This window comes from Pogona vitticeps, chromosome 2 (genome assembly GCF_051106095.1).
Source record: "Pogona vitticeps strain Pit_001003342236 chromosome 2, PviZW2.1, whole genome shotgun sequence".
NCBI classification, from domain to species: domain Eukaryota; kingdom Metazoa; phylum Chordata; class Lepidosauria; order Squamata; family Agamidae; genus Pogona; species Pogona vitticeps.
This window is the reverse complement of record NC_135784.1, coordinates 232,204,359-232,225,125: the sequence shown is the minus strand read 5'-3', so window position 1 is coordinate 232,225,125 and position 20,767 is coordinate 232,204,359. Positions and strand designations below refer to the sequence as shown.

Here is a 20,767-nt window from a genome sequence, read left to right as displayed (position 1 = left end):
AGTCATTATTAGAGATGGACACAAACCATCAGTTCCACAGTTTCTCTTGGTTTGTTTACCACCACAGCAGTTGTTAATTGGTTTAGTACCCTGCCCCCTCCAGTGGGTGCCCAATCAGAGGCAACGTCCCAGCTTCTCTGCCCCACCTCCTCTGGATGACTATAAAGCTCTCTATGTGGGGCTGCCTTTGGAGAGTGTTCGGAAACTCCAGAGGGTCCAAATTGCCAGTCAGATTGTTAACGGGGGCTTGTTACAGGGGAACATATTACTCCTTTGTTACAGCAGATCCATTGGCTGCTGATCCATTTCTGGGCACAATTTAAAGTCCTGGTTTTAAGAGGCCTTTCTTGGTTCCACCATGCTCACAGGTATGCTTGGTGGGGACACGGGAGAGGGCCTTCTCTGTTGCTGCTCCCAGACTTCGGAACTCCCTCCCACAGGAGGCCAGGCTGGTCCCATCTTTGCTGTCCTTCCACAAGCAGGCAAATACCTTTCTCTTCAGGCAGGCTTTTCCTTAATCAGTGGCTGTCTGAGAGAGGATTTAAATGGATAGTTGTGCTATATTGTTTAAATGTATTTTTAATATTAATTGTTTAATTCTTTTTAAATATTTTGTATACTTTTTAAGCTTTTAAATACTGTTTGTTAATGATGTAAACCGATTTGTGTCCTTTTAAGGTGAAAGGTGGGATAAAACTATTTAAACAAACAAACAAATAAACAATCATTTGATCCTTCTTTTTGCTGAATGCATCTAGGAGAAAGCTTTCAAGTTGTTTCTTAAATTACTAAAATAAGGTTACAAAACTACATTTCTGAGAAGCAGAGGTAACTTAAAACATTACTATTCATGTTTGCATGCAACATATTAAAAAAAAGTTTGGAGGCTATGTATGCTCTGTCCATACAATGAAGAAATCTCTGAATACAACGTGCCCTTTTAAAATTCTTAAAATGGTATGGAACATTGCAACACTAATTGTTTAGACATGTTACAATGTCCAATAGCTTTTGATGACGCTTGTGTAACCATGTTACATGCATCTGTCACAGGAACAGTGAATTAAAAACAACATCTCTTGTTTCCAGTTCTTGTACACAAGCACTATTTTCTATTGGCCGGATGAGGAGCTGTGGAGGATAGAGAACTTTCTCCCCCTCTCCTGTCAGAAAGAATGCTCTTTGGTTCCAAATACAGTGGACCCTTGACTTACAGATGGCTTGACTTACAGACTTTTTGAGTTACAGATGTGACAAACCCAGACCTACTGGGATATGTCACACAGTTACACTAAGCTGCCACCAACCATTCCCTATAATAAGTCACACAGACCAGGGATGGATTTTTAAACAACAAAAGAATAAGGTTTATTTTAAATACAAACAGGGTAAATAAAACAATCAGGTGAATAAAATAAAGTAACGTGGCTTATTCTCACACACACAAGCATACAGTTTGGTTCACCTAGAACCTTTAACTTAAAGCACAGACCCTGAACCCATCAGTTCTGGCTAACCAACAGACCCCTGAACCTTTCAGGCTGGTACTCTGACACACAGTAGTACCCTGTCAGACACCCAGACTCCCACAACAGCTTCTTCTTCCCCAGCTGCTGCTTCGTCCCAACCCAGTGTCTCACAGTCTGTCTCAGCATCTCCCTTCACCACACAGGCATCACATATTTATACAGTACAGCCCCTCCTCCTGATGTCCCGCCTTCCACTCCCCATAGGATGGAACTTTCCCTCCAAACCCATGACAGACAGGTAACATCAGTGCTGTTATGTAACACCTCCCCTCTTTAAAAGTTGTTTTGTAGGGGGAAAGCTAAAAGTGCTTTTCACCAAAAAAACAACCTGCATAAAATACACAACAACATTTATACATACCATATAATACTTACATATACTTACACTCCAAGTTAACCATAGCAAATATGCATTTAAACATTTTACCATATACAGTACATCAATTTACCTTTCTTCATACAAACCAATTCAAAAACAGGTACATTTTACTTTTTGTCATCATTATATACATATAGTCCATGTTCTTTCGCCGTCTTCAATCTTCAGGTCTTCTTGATAAGGCGTCAGCAACACAGTTCACTGACCCTCTGACCACCTTCACTTCAAAGTCATAGTCCTGTAAGTTCAAAGCCCACCTCATAAGTTTGCTATTGTGGCTTTTCATTGTCTTTAACCATTGCAATGGTGAATGGTCAGTACACAGAACAAAATGTCTTCCCCAGATGTAAGGCTTGGCCTTCTGGATCGCGTAGACTATGGCCAAACACTCCTTCTCCACGGTTGCCAAATGTCTCTCACCTTTTTGGAGTTTCCTACTCAGGTAGGACACTGGATGCTGGTCACCATTCTCATCCTCTTGGCACAGAACTGCTCCTACCCCGCTGTTAGACGCGTCGGTGTAGATGATAAACTCCCGGTCGAAGTCTGGAGCACGCAGGACAGGATAGTTGATTAACGCCTCCTTCAACCTCTGGAACGCCGCCTCACAGTCGCCGGTCCACGGGATGCGGTCATCAGCCTTCTTCCTCGTCAGATCGGTCAGCGGAGCCGCAATCTCGCTAAACCTCGGGATGAACTTTCTGTAGTAGCCCACCAACCCAAGAAATGATTTGACCTTTTTCTTGGTGTTGGGTCTAGGCCAATCACGAACTGCTTCTATTTTGGCCTCCAGGGGTTTTATCATTCCTCCCCCTACCATGTGACCCAAGTATTTTCTTTCTGGGATACCCAGCTGCAGTTTGCTCTCTCTGCAGAGCCTAGGCCAAAGCACTTCCTCCCCTGGGTTAAAGCGCCTCTCCCTGCCTTCCTGGTCATCCCAAGCTTTCTTTCTGACCTTTTGAGCTGGCAGGGTCTCTGCTGCTAGCTCTAGATTTCTCCTTAGGTCATTCATCAAGGTGTCTATGTAAGTCACAACGTCTTGTGGGTCATCCTGGGTGATCTGCTCCCAATTTTGTTTGATCAAATCAAGGGGCCCTTTCACCCGTCTCCCAAATAGAAGTTCAAATGGACTAAACCCGGTACTGGCTTGTGGCACTGATCGATAAGCAAACAAAAGGGGTTGCAGCTTCTGGTCCCAATTGTTTGGATTCTCTGCCAAGTAAGCCCTAATCATGCGCATTAGAGTCCCATTGAACTTCTCAGTTAACCCATTACTTTCAGGATGATAGGCAGTGGTTTCCTTGTGCTTAATTCCACAGATCTGCCATAAGCGTTTCATGAGCTTTGATGTGAACGATGCTCCCAAATCTGTGATTATCTCTGAGGCAAATCCCATCCTGGACATATACCCCACCAAGGCATCGGCCACTGTGTTAGTTTCAATGTTAGTCAGGGGTATGGCTTCAGGATACCTTGTGGCATGGTCCACAATTGTTAGGATGAACCTGTTCCCCCTCTTTGTGGCCTTGGGCAAAGGTCCCACTATATCCACCCCTATGCATTTGAACGGAGTGTCAATCACAGGCAAAGGGCACAACTTTGCTTTGGTCCTGTCGCGGTTATTCCCCTGCCTTTGACACACATCACATTGTTTACAGAACTCCCTGATCTGCTTCCCTATGTCAGGCCAGTAGAAATTCTGTGTTATTCTCTGCTGTGTTTTGTTCACTCCTAAGTGTGCAGCAAACATGTCAGAGTGCCCCCTTTGTAAGATCATGGGGCGATACTTTTCAGGTACCACCAGCTGACTTCTGATCCCATCTCCCCCTTTTGAGATGTTCCTCAAGGTCTCTCTATATAAAATCCCCTTTTTCTCCAGAAATCTCACTGGGGTTTCAGGTGTCAGCTGGGCGTCAGTCACCTGTTCAAAACACTTTTGGAGAGTGGCGTCTGCCTTTTGCTCCTGTCCAAATCTGCTGTCTGTGGTTAAGGTTTCCACCACAGCTTCTGAACTCCCCCCACCTGCTTCCGTCTCTGGCTCATCATTACCCCCCTGAACTGTCCCTGTGGTGGCTTGTGAGCGTGTAATCACTAGCACCCGTTTCACATGTTCAGCCAGGTCATTTCCCACGAGCACGGCTGCTGGCAGAGTCGATGAAATCGCTATCCGCCAATCTCCCCTCCAGCCTTGAAAGTTGACAGGTACCTCTGCTACTGGCAGAGAGATTATCTGCCCCTCAATCCCTGCCACCTTCATGCTCTCATTTGGGATTATAAACTCCCTAGGAATAATATCTGGATGGCACAGGGTTACCTGGGAACAAGTGTCCCGCAGCCCCCTATACTGACGGTCAAGTATTCCTACGTCCACCCCTGCTGTCTCAAACAACTGAGAATCTGTTTTTATCAGCAAGCAGCGCTTTACCTCCAGAAGAGGACCATTTTCCTCAGCCTGATCAGCATAGGTAGCTGTTCCAGACTGAGTAGTCATGGCAACAGGCTCCCTCTGTGACAATGAGCTTTGCTCTTTCTGGACACAGAACACAGCTTTTGGCTTGGTCCCACTAGAATTCTGAGGCACCATTCCTTTTAGCTGCTTTAATTTCTCACACTCTGAGATTAGATGACCCTTTCCCTGACAGAAATAGCATTTTCTGGTATATTTTGATTCTCTCTCATCTTGTTTTGGTTTTCCCTCCAAAATCTGAGGTCTTGGTTTCATGTCTGAGGGCTTCCCTTCACCATGGGCCCCTCCCCCTTGCTGGCTTTTCCCTGGTCCCTGAGAGTACTTGCTGTAGGTTTCTTTGGGTTTACCTACAGATTTCCCCTCACCCAAGGGCTTTCTTATTTGGGAGATAAAATCTGCGATCTCTGCGGCTGCTGCCACAGATTTCGGTTTCCTTTCCCTCACCTGGAATTTCAATTCCCCCTGCAGGACTGAATAGAACTGTTCCAGGGCTATCAAGTCTTTAAGCTGCTCATAGGTCTCTATTCCCTCCTGCGATAGCCATTTCTCAAGCAGCCTCACCAATTGGGCCCCCACTTGGGTAAAAGTCTGTTCTGGTTTTTTAGTGAGGGACCTGAACCTTTGTCTCAGCTGCTCTGCATTTATCCCATGTCTTGCAAACACCAGTTTTTTAAACTCTGCAAAATCTTTCATCAATTCCTCAGGCATCTCGGCATAAACCTCAGCCAGGCTACCACTGATTAAAGATCGCATGATGGTCATCTTCTCAGTTTCCCTCACTGAGAAGTCCACAAACGCTCTTTCCACTAAGGAAAAGAACACCTCAGGACAATCTCCCTTGTGGTACACAGGGAATTTCTTCAGGTCAGCCTTAGACAGTTGGCCTCCCTCAGAATCCCTATTATTATTATTGTTCTGGTTCATCAGTTCCAGTTTTCTTAATTCAAACGCCATTCTCTCTCTCTCCATTCTTTCTTCCCTCTCCATTCTCGCTCTCTCTAACCTTTCCTCCATTTCCCTCACCCTCAGTTCATGCTGTTGGGCTAGGAGTATTTTCCTGAGTTCTGGGTCCTGCTCTCCTGTGCTGTCACCCTGCACTGAGCCAAATTCATCCTCAGAACCTTGGTCAATCTGGGGGTCTTTCACTTCACTCATGTCTGCTACTTGGCTTCGAGTCAAGGGCATAACCCCCCTCAGAACAGGCTGCTTTAAAAAGTCAAGCCTCAAAATAAAACGACCACTTTTTTCCTTTTTGCCTCAGAACCAGCTCTCCCTAGGCTGCTGTTCTTCAGCACTAAATTTGTAACAGTATCGAGTCAGAGCCTACCCCCCTCTGCTGGGCCTCTCAGCTGGCAAGCTAGCTCGCTGTTGCTACGCAGTTTTGCCTCAGCGTTTTCCCGCCAAAACTAGGCTGCCTCAGAGCACCTTAATCTAAGTCTCCCCAGTTGGCACGTTCTTCTACTAGTGCACCTCCCCGTGAGGTACACCTAGAAGATTACCTACGCGCCTCAGACTGTCCCTGACTAGACCCCCCTTGCTCTGGGCACACTTGCCAAGGCTTTGCTGGACCGCTGGACAACTGGACCAGTCGTATCCCACACGCTGGACACCAATCAATGTGACAAACCCAGACCTACTGGGATATGTCACACAGTTACACTAAGCTGCCACCAACCATTCCCTATAATAAGTCACACAGACCAGGGATGGATTTTTAAACAACAAAAGAATAAGGTTTATTTTAAATACAAACAGGGTAAATAAAACAATCAGGTGAATAAAATAAAGTAACGTGGCTTATTCTCACACACACAAGCATACAGTTTGGTTCACCTAGAACCTTTAACTTAAAGCACAGACCCTGAACCCATCAGTTCTGGCTAACCAACAGACCCCTGAACCTTTCAGGCTGGTACTCTGACACACAGTAGTACCCTGTCAGACACCCAGACTCCCACAACAGCTTCTTCTTCCCCAGCTGCTGCTTCGTCCCAACCCAGTGTCTCACAGTCTGTCTCAGCATCTCCCTTCACCACACAGGCATCACATATTTATACAGTACAGCCCCTCCTCCTGATGTCCCGCCTTCCACTCCCCATAGGATGGAACTTTCCCTCCAAACCCATGACAGACAGGTAACATCAGTGCTGTTATGTAACAACAGACTTCTCTGGCCGCAAAATTTAGGTTTGACTTGCAGACTGAGATTTGACTTACAGACCAGAAAAAAACCAAAATGGAACAAAAACGGCCTGTTACGGGATTAATCGGTTTTCAATGCACTGTAGGTCAATCAATAGTTTATTTACAGTCCTTAGACCAGTCACATAAGTATAAAACCTTATAAAGCCTTAAAATTTCTAACTTTCAGTATTCCATTAGAACATGTTGGCATACATACAACTGGGAACGGCAATCTAATTGGTATTTAACTTCCGCAATCGAAGAATTGCTACACAGAACCTCGCAACCCGACAGGTGATCTGGACATCAACATCTGAGAGAAGGAACTCTAGCCTATTTCCCTCTGAACGTCCTGGCAATCTATCTATTAAGGGGGTTATAGTCTCTTTTCGCACTGCTTCATACAATGGGCAGGTGAAGAACATGTGCTGTATGGTCTCGATCTCCCTCAGGTGGCAGGAGCATAACCTTTCAGCAAAAGGCACTGTAGGTCAATGGAGACTTGACTTACAGACTTTTTGACTTGAGAACCGCCTTCCAATACGGATTAAGTTCTCAAGTCAAGACCCCACTGTACCAGTAGCCTTTGGATTGCAGAATGCAAGTGGAGCTCATTCCAACCCCTTCCAATGACCAGAGACCATAGGCAGCTTGTGATAGGCGTGGGGGGTATGCCGTTCTGTAATCTTGGGGGTTGAGTACACTCCCATTTAATCCATGAGCTGCCCATGCCAGAGATTTAATAGATACTAGAATGGGAAGGGCTGGCCCTCTTATTAGGCAAAGTGAAGTACTGTATTTATTTCAGGTGCGTCATGAAAATGCAGCAAATTATTGGTAATGTATTTTGCTAGATGATGAGAGGTCTTTGTGGACTGGCTTTTGGTACCAGGCATCTTGATGAGGGTAAGTTATGGAGGACATAGTTTTCTGCTACATCTCAGGCTGACTCTGACATAAGTGACTGAGTAGAGGGCATTGATTTGTACTGCAGTCTATTTGCTGAAGTTCTCTTGCTTGGTATAGTAAGTAACAACCAGAGTAGGCACATTGAAATGGTGGGGATTTGGGGAGTCATCTGAGGTTCTGTTAATTCAATGGCCTTACTCTGATTGCAACTTACTAAGCAACAGGATTTCAGCAGCTGTAAGAGGTCTCAAAGGTCATTGAAAGACAGGATATATAACGCTTGAAAGAAACAATGAATACAACAGTAGAATATATTCTAATCAAAAGTTTAGTACTTTTTAAAAGCATGTTTCTGATAAGATTCCTTAATTACTATATGGTAATCAAATAATTGTACTATAATTTTATTCTAGATTCTTATGACTTTTTGTAATAATTTTTCAGTTTCATTTGAAATCCCATGGGAACAGCATTTTCTGAAACAACCTAGCTAGCTTCACCAGATTTTGTTTTATAGCATGTGTTGAGTCAGCTGACAATTTCTGGCTGGGAAATCTTGGAGGGTATGATAATTTGAGCAGTTTGATGGGCACTCCCAGACTTTCCTGTTTGCTGCATTCTACAGGCTCATCTCTTGAGGGATATGACTTCTCTGTACCAAGGAACTTGGGTGGGGGATTGTGACAATGTCATTTCCTATTACTCAGTTTCTAGTTTCAAACAAAAATCTGTATGAGTGGCAAAATATTGCACCAAGTAGCCACCTGGCCCCATGAAGCATCATGAAGTTCTCTATTTATTTATTTATTTATTTATTTGATTTTTATCCCACCTATCTGGAGCAACGGTCCACTCTAGGCAGCTTCCAATATAAAATCAGAAAGTAAAAACAATATCAAATACATAATAATACAAAATAAAATAAAAATAGAAAAGTAAAGGAAAATAAAGAATTGGCTGCAGGGAAGGCCTGGATAAACAACCATGTTTTTAATTGGGTTTTAAAGATGACCAGTGTAGGGGCCGTGCGAATCTCTGGAGGGAGATTGTTCCAGAGGCGAGGCGCCACTGCCGAGAAGGCCCGGTTTTGTGTCTTCTCCTTCTGGGCCTCTCTTGGCATCAGGCTCCTCAGCCTCACCTCCTGGCTTGCACGGGTGATCCAGGTAGACCTTGGTGGAAGCAGGCGTTCCGCCAAATATTGAGGTCCTAAACCGTTTAGGGCCTTATAAGTAAGCATTAAAACTTTGAAGTTGACGCGGAAACAGATGGGCAGCCAGTGCAGTGCGGCCAGCGTTGGAGAGATGTGTTGGAATTTTCTCACTCCGGTAAGATGTCTGGCCGCCGCATTCTGCACCACCTGAAGTCTCCGCATCAGCCTCAAAGGCAGCCCCACGTAGAGCGCGTTACAGTGGTCTAATCTTGAGATTACGAGCGCATGCACCAAGGTAGTGAGCGCCCCTGTGTCGAGATAGGGTCACAGCCGGGCAATCCGCCAGAGATGAAAAAAGGCGGTGCAGAATACTGACGCCACCTGGGTCTCCATGGTTAGCGTCAGGTCCAGATGTATGCCCAGGCTGCGAACCCCGCTCTTTGTGGCCAAGGTGACCCCCCCAAATGCGAGAGAGTCACCTAAGCCGCCCCCCACGGGGGCACCCACCCTCAGTACTTCCGTCTTATACGGGTTCATCCTCAGCCCGTTCTCCTGCATCCATTGCAGTATGGCCCCCAGGCAGCGCTGAAGGGAAAGGACAGCATCACCTGCAGTTGGTGAAAAGGAGATGTAGAGCTGGGTGTCATCATCATATTGATGACATGAAGCCCCACATCCCCTGATGACCCCAGCCAGCGGCCTCATATAGATGTTAAATAGCATTGGGGAAATGATTGACCCCTGTGGAACCCCACAGTTGAGACTCCACGGGGCCAAGACATTCTCCCCAAGCTGTACTCTCTGGGGACGGTCCCCCAAGAAGGAACGGAGCCAGGCAAGTGCCGAACCCCCAGTTCCCAACTCGGAGAGCTGCCCCAGGAGGATACTGTGGTCAACGGTATCAAAGGCCGCCGAGATGTCGAGGAGGACCAACAGAGATGTTTTACCCCTATCGGCCTCCCTCAACAGGTCATCGTACAGGGCAACCAATGCCATCTCTGTACTGTGGCGCGGCCTGAAGCCCGACTGAAACGGATCCAGGGCATCTGTTTCGTCCAAGTGTGCCTGAAGCTGGTCAGCCACCACCCTCTCGACCACTTTGCTCATGAAAGAAACATTGGCGACGGGCCTATAATTGCCAATTTCATCCGCTGCCAAACTAGGTTTCTTTCTTATGGGCCTAATGAGTGTCTCCTTGAGGGCAGATGGAAGGCGTGTATTTTATACCCAGGACAAACTCTGAGTAGAAAGGGAGGGAGAGATGAAGCATATCTCCATTATGCAGTGATATGAGGAACTGATACTTTTGTGCTCAGTCACATCTTGTCTAGACTAGTGTTATTAATGTCCAGTTCCAGATTTATATGGACCCAAACTCTGCTTCTTGGAAGATTCTGTTATGCCCTCCAGACTTTATTATACCATTAGGTGTGGGGAGGTGTGTGCTTAGGCACCTAACATGGAGTGTTATGAATGGACAGCAAATTATTATGTAATTTATTATTATTGGGTGAGTTAATGTGAGGCCTTATCGGCCTCAAGTGCTAAATTTGTATGGCTATCTTTGGTTGTTATACACCTTATTTTGGGCTGTATATGTATGTCTGTGCATGCAAGAGTTTGCACACACATGTACATAACATTTGTTAACATCCGTTGTTTCACTTCAGGCAACAAAATACCTTGGGCCTTCTCCATCTCCTTAGCTCCTGTTTATATGGTTTATTATTTATTAATTTACTTATTTTAAATACTTTTACCCCGCCTTTCTTCTTAAAAAGGACCCATCCTTGAAAGACAATATTTAGAGCTGAAAACAATGAGTATACAGTAGTGGTTTACATAATTAAAATGCAGTATTTAAAGCTAAAAACAATGAGCATAAAGAATCAGTTTGCATCATTAAAAGACAATATTAAAGCTAAAATAATAAGTATGTAAATAATAATAAGGAACAAACAAAAACTACTCTTTGAGGTGATAAACACAAGTATGTACTGATACCCAGTCAGAGCCGAAATGCATAACAATCCATCTAAAGGTTACTCATATAGCCAGCCATGTGGCCAGTCACTGAGGGAAGCTTGACTGAAGAGAAAGGTTTTTGCCTGCTTTCAGAAGGACAGCAAAGATGGGGCCAGTCTGGCCTTCTGTGGGAGGGAGTTCCAAAGTCTGAGAGCAACACCAGAGAAGGCTTTCTCCTGTGTCCCATCAGACTCATCTGTGAAGGTGGTGGGACTGGTAGAAAGATCTTAACAGCTGAGGTGGCTCATGGTGGGAGACACGGTTTTGGAGATAGCTTGGACCCAGGCCATTTAGGGCTTTATACAGGTTAGAACCAGCACTTTGAATTGTGCCTGGAAACTGATCGGCAGCCAGTGGAGCTCCTGTAATGGGGGTTATGTGATCCCTGTAACCAGTCCTTGTCAGCAATCTGGCTGCTGCATTTTGGACCTGCTGAAATTTCCTGACACTTTGTATCAGCAGCCCCACATAAAGCGAGTTACAGTTACTCACTGAGCAAAACTGTTAGGCAGTTCTGAGCTAGATATAGGACAGCTTGGAGAGATTTTGCATTAGATCGTGTGAGAATGAGCACTTTAGTTTGAGTTTACTTTGAATTCAGTTTTACATTACAGTACTCTCTGTGAGGATTAATTGTATCTTGTCAAGTCCATTCTCTGTTTCAAACCCATGAGGCAAGCCTTCTGTTCTTTAGCCAAGCAGCATCAACGTGAGGTGCAGTAAGACTATTTGCTAAAACTATAAAGAGGAAGATATTTATGATGGAAAGTTGTCCATCAAATGATATTATCCTCAAGTCACTGAAGGTCAAACTAGAATTTAAGGGGAGTGTGTATTATGTCGATTTAAACCACTTTCTCTACTACATTGAGAGTTCTTTAGAGACAAGTGACCCTACAGTCAGATTTGCAACATAAGCCCATGTTTATCTTCTAATAACGTCATCATTAAAAACATACTGAATTTAAGGCACATCATTGAGGACACACATGTTGTGCTAAGTATATCCGCTATTTCACTGATTCTCAACGTAGGGTGTGTGTACCTGCAGAAGTATGAACCGCAGCATTTAAGGGTACATGAAAAAATAGAGTCATGGTGGGGAAAGGTACATATGTCAACAGTGTTAAGACAAGATACAAGTCAATTTTTGTGAAATTAATTGAATGTTATGCTGAATGGCAGAATGTATTTTCTTCATTATATATCCTTGAGAAAGGCCCCCTTCCCTCACTTTGTTACTTTGGCGAATCATAGTGAGTTCCTCTCTAAATAGTGTGTTGCACACACACCATTATAGCACACATGCTGAGTGGCAGGCCTATCACAGGCTCAGCTTTCACTCTCTTCTGCTTCACAAACATTTGAGTGCTGTCACACCAATACCAATGTATATACAGTATAAGTGGACGTCTCGGTCAGTCCTGTGATGTATTTATTCATTGTATTTTCTGAGCTTTGAATGTAAATATATATGCGGCATCTGTTCACATTATTCCATTGCTTTTTCATCCCATCATTGGACTATTTATTTACAGTTACAACATATAAATTTGAAATAACAGCAACCATATTAATTGCAAGCATTTTGCTAATATGAAGTGTACAGCTTATGGAAATGGGCTGCTAAGGGGTATACGTACAAGTGAAATAAGGTTGGGTACCACTGCTCTGTTTGAATGGAACATTGAAGAGTGTCTGGAAAAAGCACAATGGCTTTGAATATATTATAATTATAGCCAGCTGTGCCCAGCATGGTGGGTTTTAGGTACCCTCAGTCCTCTATTCTAAAAGACTTGTAGTTTGTCACCATCATTATAATCTGAGTTTTGTGCTTTATGTGATATGCGAAGAAGTGTTCTCCCCTTCTGCCATCATGTTTAACTTTCTCTTGAAAGTCAGTCCTGGGCTTGGGTGTGAATAGAAGTGATCCAACAGACATACAGTATTAGAAAAATCAAATGTTTTGTACTTTGGATGTTTAAGAAAATTGTAGAAGCATTAATGTCAGGATCTTTATCTTTATGAAATAAAGTTGCAGTCCTTTTGCGTATACAGATGCAAACTTTTTTGCCCATGCAAACTCCTTAACAGGAGGACCAAGTCTAAAAGTATGAGCACGGATTTCCAGCTCCTCTTGTTCATTAGTGTAATAGCTGATTTGCTCTTGTTGGCCCTTGTGTATTTCTGAAATGACTCTGATGTAATTGCAGCCATTATAAACTATCCAGTTCACTGACATTGGTGGGAACGTGTACTCCTCCAACATTGCCAGCTATAAAAGAAATGTAATGTAGGAGGGGAGGTAAGGTCTCTTTCCACAGAGCAAGAATGACTGATCTGTTTACAAAGGCGAGTGAACTGGAGACAATTACTTAGGTTCAGTTCAAGTCTCACTAACTGAGTTCATTCCTTTTTGTGCAGTGGGGCTGGGTGAGAAAGTATCTGATTGCTATGGCCAGAGGTTTTCACCCCTCACATTGTTTGCAAATTGGCTTTTTTTTGGTGATTGGTCTTTAGGAGCTAAACACAATTCAGCAAGTCTGATCTCTCAGAAAATAAGATTCACCTGAATAACATTTCTGAGAAACAATCTGATTTCAGCTGCAGGGATGGGTATAGTATTTGTAACATATAATTTGACTGAGTCAGACCAATGGTCTATCAAACTCAGTATTGTCAACTCTGACTCTCACCAACTCTGGGTTTCAGGCAGGATGCTTTCCTAGTCCTACCTGGAAATCCGGGGTATTTCCTGCTGATTTCCCATCCAAACACTAACCAGGTCTGAACCTGCTTAGCCTCTGAAGATGAGATTTGGTTATGTTCTGGCTAAGATGATCTTACACCTCTAGATGATGTGATTTTGCCCAGTGTTTGCACAGAAAAAACCTTCTGCAGTTTCATTTCATTTACAGTTTATTTGACAAAATTCCCAGCCAGCATGAGTGAAAAAGAGACAGTGTAAGAACCACATAGTTAAATTCTATGGGCATTTTTATGTAGCTGATCTCTCTTGAGTACATGTCCGGAGGCAGTGTCTGATTGTTGAAACATTTAAGTTGAATTTCCATCTATACTATTGTTGTTTATTTACTTTCCTGTACTGTATTTTTTATAATTTGTTTATGTCTTTTAAAAAAGACAACTTTGGTACATTTTGGAAAGTTGTCTGATTCAGCAATTTAATTCAAAAATTCTGCCATTAATGTTATGCTGGCGTCGCTATTCAAGACGATTTTGGCATAAGCGATAATTTTGCCTTGCAGTTACTACTGCATTTCCATTAGAGGTTAGGCATGGTGCTATTGTGTTTTCCTCTCCAGTGTTTTCTCCTAAATACTTTTACTCGAAAATTGGTTTGATTATGCATTTTTCCCTCTGCCTTTTTAAATCATATGCAAGCACTGAAACAACATTTGATTTATAATTATGTGAAGTCATTATGTTTGGTTTGAATAATATAAGGGCATCCTTGTAAGTCTTGTTAAATATGTATCAAAATACTTGAGAAAGTGTTGTTAATACCAGTATTTTCTTATTTTTTTGGTATGAAAGGAATTCCTCAGCAGAAATAAGAAGACAGTTTGTGCATCAGCCAAACCTTGGACAATTCCCTCAGCGAAGTATCAGCACCCCTGGGTTCTCTTCTATTCATCTTGTAAGTGTGGAGATTCTTACATATTTCTGTAATTGTGTGAGGTTATTCCCAGTTAGCATGGACAAGGGTAAACTCTGCTTTGGAAAAACCTAGGTATGTTTAAGTGTATGGGACAGTGCTGGCCTTTTCATTATGTACATGCCTACCTCAGACATCAGATGACAGAAGAGTGAGAAGGCTGGCATGGTATTGGATGGCAGGTGTGTGCATTGTTGTGTCTTCTTTTGCATTGCTCTTGCACAGCCTTCTGTTACCCAGTATTTTTAAGGACTTTGTCTCATTGTGAGCACCCTGGATGATACTGTTTCATCATCAAGGCGGGGGGGGGGGGAGAGACCCAGGTACCAGTCCAGTCAGCCTTTTTACATGTGTTTTTGGAGTTGCTTTTGTTTACTGTTTTTTAGTGTGGTATTAGTTTGATCTTTTATTGTGTTTGTACACTTACTGTTTTTAGTATTAATAATGTAAGCTGCCTTATGTTCTTTTTAAGGAGAAAGGTGAGGTTAAAATATTTTAAATAAATAAATAGTTACTTAAGAGGAAATAGCTCACAGTGGATGCAGTTTTGTGGTTAGATGTGCCAGACCATGATTCGGAACAGTATTCCTGATGGTTTGCAGACCATTCCTGTGTGAGATATTGATGTGGTGCTAGGGCTCAAGCACAAACAGAAAGGGGAGGGAATAGTTCCCAGTGTAAGTCTTCCTTTTTTTCAAGTCCTTGGCCACTTGGCACAGCTTTTAAAGCTTCCTCTGATTCCTCCACCATCTCAGTTGAATTGGGGTTGGTGTGACCTTTGTAGCTGGGATCTTGATAGGTATCACTGACAGGACTGCCTGTCAACCCATGGTAGTCTTGTATCCTTCAGACATGGATCAAAGCAGTCAGCCTATTGCTGCCTTGGAGAATGCTCGGTTCAGAGAGGGAAGGCTTACCTGTTAGAAAGAGCCTGGCAAAGCAGGTATAGGCTGGTGGATTGTGGGGCCCACTTGCTCCCACAGGACCATCAGCTCATTCCTTGACTTCATTCCTCTTTTTCTGTCTCTGTTGAGCTCTCTGTCTCTGCTTCAGCCTTCCCACTCATTCTCTATCCAGTTCCCTCTCAATCTTCCTTGCAGGCTTCCTGTTATGTTATGTTGTGTTGTGTTGTGTTATGATCTGCTATGTGCCATCAGGTTAGAACCAACCTATAGTGACCCTACTAGGGCTTTCAGGGTATGTGAGATAACTAAGGAGCGGCCTTACCAGTTCCACACATAGACATGAACATACAAAATTTCCATGATTGAGCAGGGATTTGAAACCATGCCTCCTGAGTCCTAGTCCATCACTCTATCCACTACACCACACTGGGTGTCCAGGCTTCCCTTGCTGTCTTATGATTTCCTCTTTTATTGTTCCTGCTGGGCTGGGAAGCTCCATGCATAGGATTTTTCCTTTTTTGCTCTTTTCATTCTCCTGCCTTCCTAATCCTTTGAGCCAACGGCTGAGGCAAATAACACTCCTCCCTGGCAGTGATCAGGGGAAGGACACCATTCTTAGTCTTCCATCGACTCTTGACTGGGCCCCTGCAGTGCCAGGAAGAAGCTGAAGTTGACCCACCTGCGGACAAGTGCCCACCTGCTCACACCAGATCTTTGAAAATTGTTGAACCTAAGGCAGAAGCCTTCACCAGTGGCTTTGCTGGCCGGGGTTTCTGGGAGTTGCAGTCCAAAAACACTTGGATTGCCTAAGGTTGGAAACCACTGAACTAAGGTATAATTTCTCAGAACAGCTGTTCTCTAAAAATAAATCAATTCTACTCAAGTTTTATAGGTAATTATCCTTTCCCTGCTTTTGGTGCCTGCTACAGGCATAGAACATTTTTTAATTACAGAATTTTGTTGAATATTATGAGATTTTCAGAGCTTTTACTGCATTCTCATATGTATGTGAAGTTATTTAGAGAGCCGCAGTTTTTGAAACTCTGCTAAACTTACATTTCCTGTCTGTCAAAGCTAACCACCATTATTTTACCAACTTCCTCAATCTGAAAAGCAGTGGTGCTTAGCTTGCTCTGTTGGTTAGTCACTAGAGGGTGAGGGGGAGTCTGTCATTTGCCCTTAGAAAAACCACAACATTTTGCCAAGAAGCTTGCATCTTGTTTCCTCTCTGCGCCATTTTGATTGCTGCCAAATATTTTATACTGTTGATCGCGCTGTGCTAAAAAGGTATGTCACTGAAACATTTTCTCTGTGATATTTGATTTGCTTTTCACAGGTTCAACCATGCTGGTTCTGTGCAGCATTTCTTCACCAGCTGCACTGATCTTCCGTTTACTGTTCTTTGCAAACACTCTTGCACAAGGTTGTCGTTCTTCTTTAGGAAATTTACAAAACTGTAGAAATGACAGGGACAATATTTCAAAGTACAGTACAGTGTATGCAGAGTTCACTTTATGTCAAAACTCCCTCTCTTTTTTTTAAAAAAAGAGGAAAGATTATTTTACTTGCAAAATGTCATGCAACTTCATTAGCAAAGAAATAAAGTACAGGGTGCATTGATCTGTTCATTGATTTGAAGAAAATTCAGATGAATATGATACCCAACCCAGTGGGGAAATAAAAGTGGTCCCAAAACCTGATGCCCTGGTGTATTTGTTAGTTTTTGCAGTGCCACAGAGCTCTGTTTTTAATACATTTTTTTAGCACGTGGCATTTCACTCATGGAAATGGATGTAAATTCTGATTCTTCTCATAAACAGGTTTTATTGATCTATTATGGTGCACATTTTCCTAGGCATGGTCTATTCCATCAGTGCATTATTTGCAATCAATTTTTATATTTGCAAAAAACTATTTAAGTAGCTTCCTTTGATTATTCTAGAAACATTTTAAGAAGGTATATGCAATTGAAAAAAACTGGCTGACAATGTAGTATTCCCACAGTAACCACCTTTATACTATAGTAAAATAAGTCAATGGGATTTTTAAGCTCCTGCCTTCTTTGTAAGATTGTATTATGGAGACCTGAAAAATGAAGAGTATATTATTCTCAGCTTTGTGCCTGAAGATGCACATGAGGTGGTGGTGGTGGTGTACTGATGGCATATCTGATTGATGCCCATGGTCAATCAAAGGGTCTCCTTAGCTTCCCTGGGGCAGGCGATGGAGGCATAATCGTTGAATGCTTTTGCAGAATCCTTGTCAAAACAGAAGTGGTTATGGATCACTTTTTTCCTTTTGTAACTTTCAGCCTCAGTTCTATGATGCAGTAGAGCCAGTTGATTTTGAGGGTTTCCTGATGATGAAGCTGAATCACCTAGATTCAGAATTCCTTCAAGAACTTGGTGATTTTCCGGAAGATGATTTGGAAGTGGTCTTCACACCAAAGGAACACAGGACCTTGCAGCCATCCTTGCCAGAGGAAGGGTAAAGAAATGGAAAGTTCTTTTTAAACCCCCAAGTATTAATGCTTACAGTGATGGACTAGGACTGGGGAGGTAAGGTAAAGTTTTCCCTTGACATTTAGTCCAGTCATGTCCAACTCTAGGGCGCGGTGCTCATCCCCATTTCCAAGCCGTAGAGCCAGTGTTTGTCTGTAGACAGTTTCCGTGGTCATGTGGCCAGCGTGACTAGACATGGAACGCCGTTACCTTTCCACTGAGGTGGTACCTATTTATCTATTCGCATTTTTACATGCTTTCAAACTGCTAGGTTGGTGGGAGCTGGGACAACTCCGTTGCGTGGATTTGATCTTACGACTGCTGGTCTTCTGACCTTGCAGGACAGAGTCTTCTGCGGTTTAACCCTCAGTGCCACCACATCCCTGGGGAGACTCAGAGCCAAATCCTCATTTATCCAGTAGAACCACTAAGTACGCTGGAGCCAATCACCCTTTCTGAACTACGTGACAGAGCTACTGCAAGCAGAAAGTGGGGAGAAAGAGAGCCATGTATGGTGTCTTGAGCTCTGTGGAAGATATAAATCTAAACACAAAAATAAAGTCATAATTTGAAGCTCACTGGAGTATGTACCTTCTGTAAGAACTTCCCATTATTCCCCAAACCACTACCTAGTTCCCTGGGGAATATGCTGTTTTTGGTATTCATATTCTAGGGATTCGCCATGATAATAAAAATATGTCTCAGGTCTGAGCATTTTGTTGCTGTAAGTCAGCATGTGTACAGCCTGAACATGATTTCCCTTCTGTGGTCCATTCTCAGGGGAAGTGGCCTAGATGAATTAGGAATGATGATAGATGATGGTGATAATGCTGGCAGACTTTGAGAAGGCATTTGAAATGTGAACTTTTTTCTTTCAAGCTCCCTGCCCTCTGAAAATAATAAACATGGGTGATGCATGAGGATGGGGTCATCAGAGTTGCTTTCAGCTTGTAGGAACACAAGTAGATTGACACTTTCTCCTTGACAACATCTCTATACTCCCACTGATGATTAACCCCTATCTATTGGTGTTCACATTTGGGGACAGCTATGGGGGGAGGGGAATGGAGTAGCCAGCAGCTGTTATTTGTATATCTTTCATTTAAAACTAGGGATAGACAAAGTAAAATTCTCTGGTGATTGTTGAAGTGGACAAATTTTCTGTGACTGTGGAGAAACTCAATCAACGTAACACTTATGGGCATGCAATTTACGCCCTGTCATGTGTACAATAGATCTAGCAAATGGTAGAGATGACACTATTGGAGTAGCTCACTTTTAGTCAAAAATAATCTAATTATCTTTAAATTTTAATTTGTTTTAAATTTTTTTAATATTTCATATACGTCCATGATTTTAAATTGTGCAGTGCTCTGGTAAGACTAAACCAAGAAGGAAATGGTATTGCCACACCCATTAGCCCTAGACAGCATAGCTGGTGGTGAGGAATACTGAGAGTTGTAATCCTACAACATCTGGAGGGGTGTACTTTGCCCACCACTATTTTTAACAGTGAGTTTTTAATCAATTACCTGTTGGTAGATCACTATCCTGAAAAAAGGAATAATAATAATAATAATAATAATAATAATAATAATAATAATAATAATAATAATAATAATAATAATAATAATAATAATAATAATAATAATAATAATAATAATAATTATTATTATTATTATTATTATTAGCAGTAGTAGTAGTAGTAGTATTTAGTATTTAGTATTTAGTATGTACTACTACTACTACTACTACTACTACTACTACTACTACTACTACTACTACTACTAGTAGTAGTAGTAGTAGTAGTAGTAGTAGTAGTAGTAGTAGTAGTAGTAGTAGTCAAGAGGTGGGGCTGAGGAGCCTGACGCCAAGGGAGACCCGGAAGGAAAAAACAAGAAACCGGGCCTTCTCGGCGGTGGCTCCTCGCCTCTGGAACAATCTGCCTCCAGAGATTCATACGGCTCCCTCGCTGGGTACTTTTAAGAAAGAACTGAATACATGGATGTTCAGGCAAGCCTTCCCCTCCTAGTTAATCCCTGACCTCTTCCCTTTCTTTCATTACTATGTTCTCTTTCTCCATCTTATCAAATTTTTAATTATCTATAAACTTCCTTTTATTTAGATATTGTTTTTATATATTTGTTTCCTTTGTGTGTTGTAAGCCACCTAGAGGGGTCAATATGACCAGATAGGCGGGGTATAAATGTAATAAATAAATAAATAAATAAATAAATAGTAGTAGTAGTAGTAGTAGTAGTAGTAGTAGTAGTAGTAGTAGTAGTAGTAGTAATAATAATAATAATAATAATAATAATAATAATAATAATAATAATAATAATAATAATAATAATAATAATAATAATAATAATAATAATAATAATAATAATAATACCACCACCACCACCACCACCACCACCATCAAGTCAATTCTGATTTATGGCTATCCTTTACAGGATCTTCCACATAGAGAATACTCAGAGAATACTACTTCTGGGGACATCCTGGGACTGTGCAGTTTGCCCAAGGTCACACAGGCTGGCTCTTCTTGCTGGAGGCACAGTGGGGAGTAGAGTTCCCAGCCTCTGGCTATGCAACTAGATAGCTAAACCACTGAGCTATCCAGCCAGCTGAAAAAAGGGGATATCTGCCTAGAAAGATCTCAACTTGATACTTCCCGCATCTGCCAAGAGATCAAGCTCAGTGGGTTACACATTCCTAAAGCTTCTCTCGTACAGTGCTCTCCAGATCTTCTGAAGGGCATCTTCTTCAACCATATCTGACACTAGCAAATGGTGGGGCATGGTGGGAGTTACAGTCTTCATCTGCAGAGCACTTTGTGGAGAAAAGTTTGATTGAGGATTATGATGACAGCTGGACTTTGATCCCATTCCCTGAATACATTTCAAAAGGAGGCAGAATTTAAAGCAAATTTGTTCATTCATTTAGTCGTGTCTGACTCTTCGTGACCCCATGGACCAGAGCACGCCAGGCCCTCCTATCTTCCACTGCCTCCCGGAGTTGGGTCAAATTCATGTT

General features: G+C 42.5%; 1 protein-coding gene across 12 annotated transcripts in view; it reads left to right on the top strand.

Moving 5' to 3' along the window:
- Positions 1-20,767, top strand: part of DOCK8 (dedicator of cytokinesis 8) — a 128,294-nt gene that overhangs the window by 4,312 nt on the left and 103,215 nt on the right. For 9 of the 12 annotated variants that reach the window (XR_013541504.1, XM_072992174.2, XM_020805658.3 and 6 more), the window contains exons 2-3: positions 14,202-14,304; positions 17,539-17,714. Coding sequence is in view for 11 of the 12 variants with exons in the window: in XM_072992174.2 (XP_072848275.2) it covers positions 14,202-14,304; positions 17,539-17,714 (279 nt within the window). In the remaining variant the exon portion in view is untranslated. Of the gene's footprint in view, positions 1-14,201; positions 14,305-16,342; positions 16,515-17,538; positions 17,715-20,767 lie in introns of those variants that run through there. The other 3 variants (XM_078385062.1, XM_078385061.1, XM_020805657.3) reach the window with 2 other exon arrangements.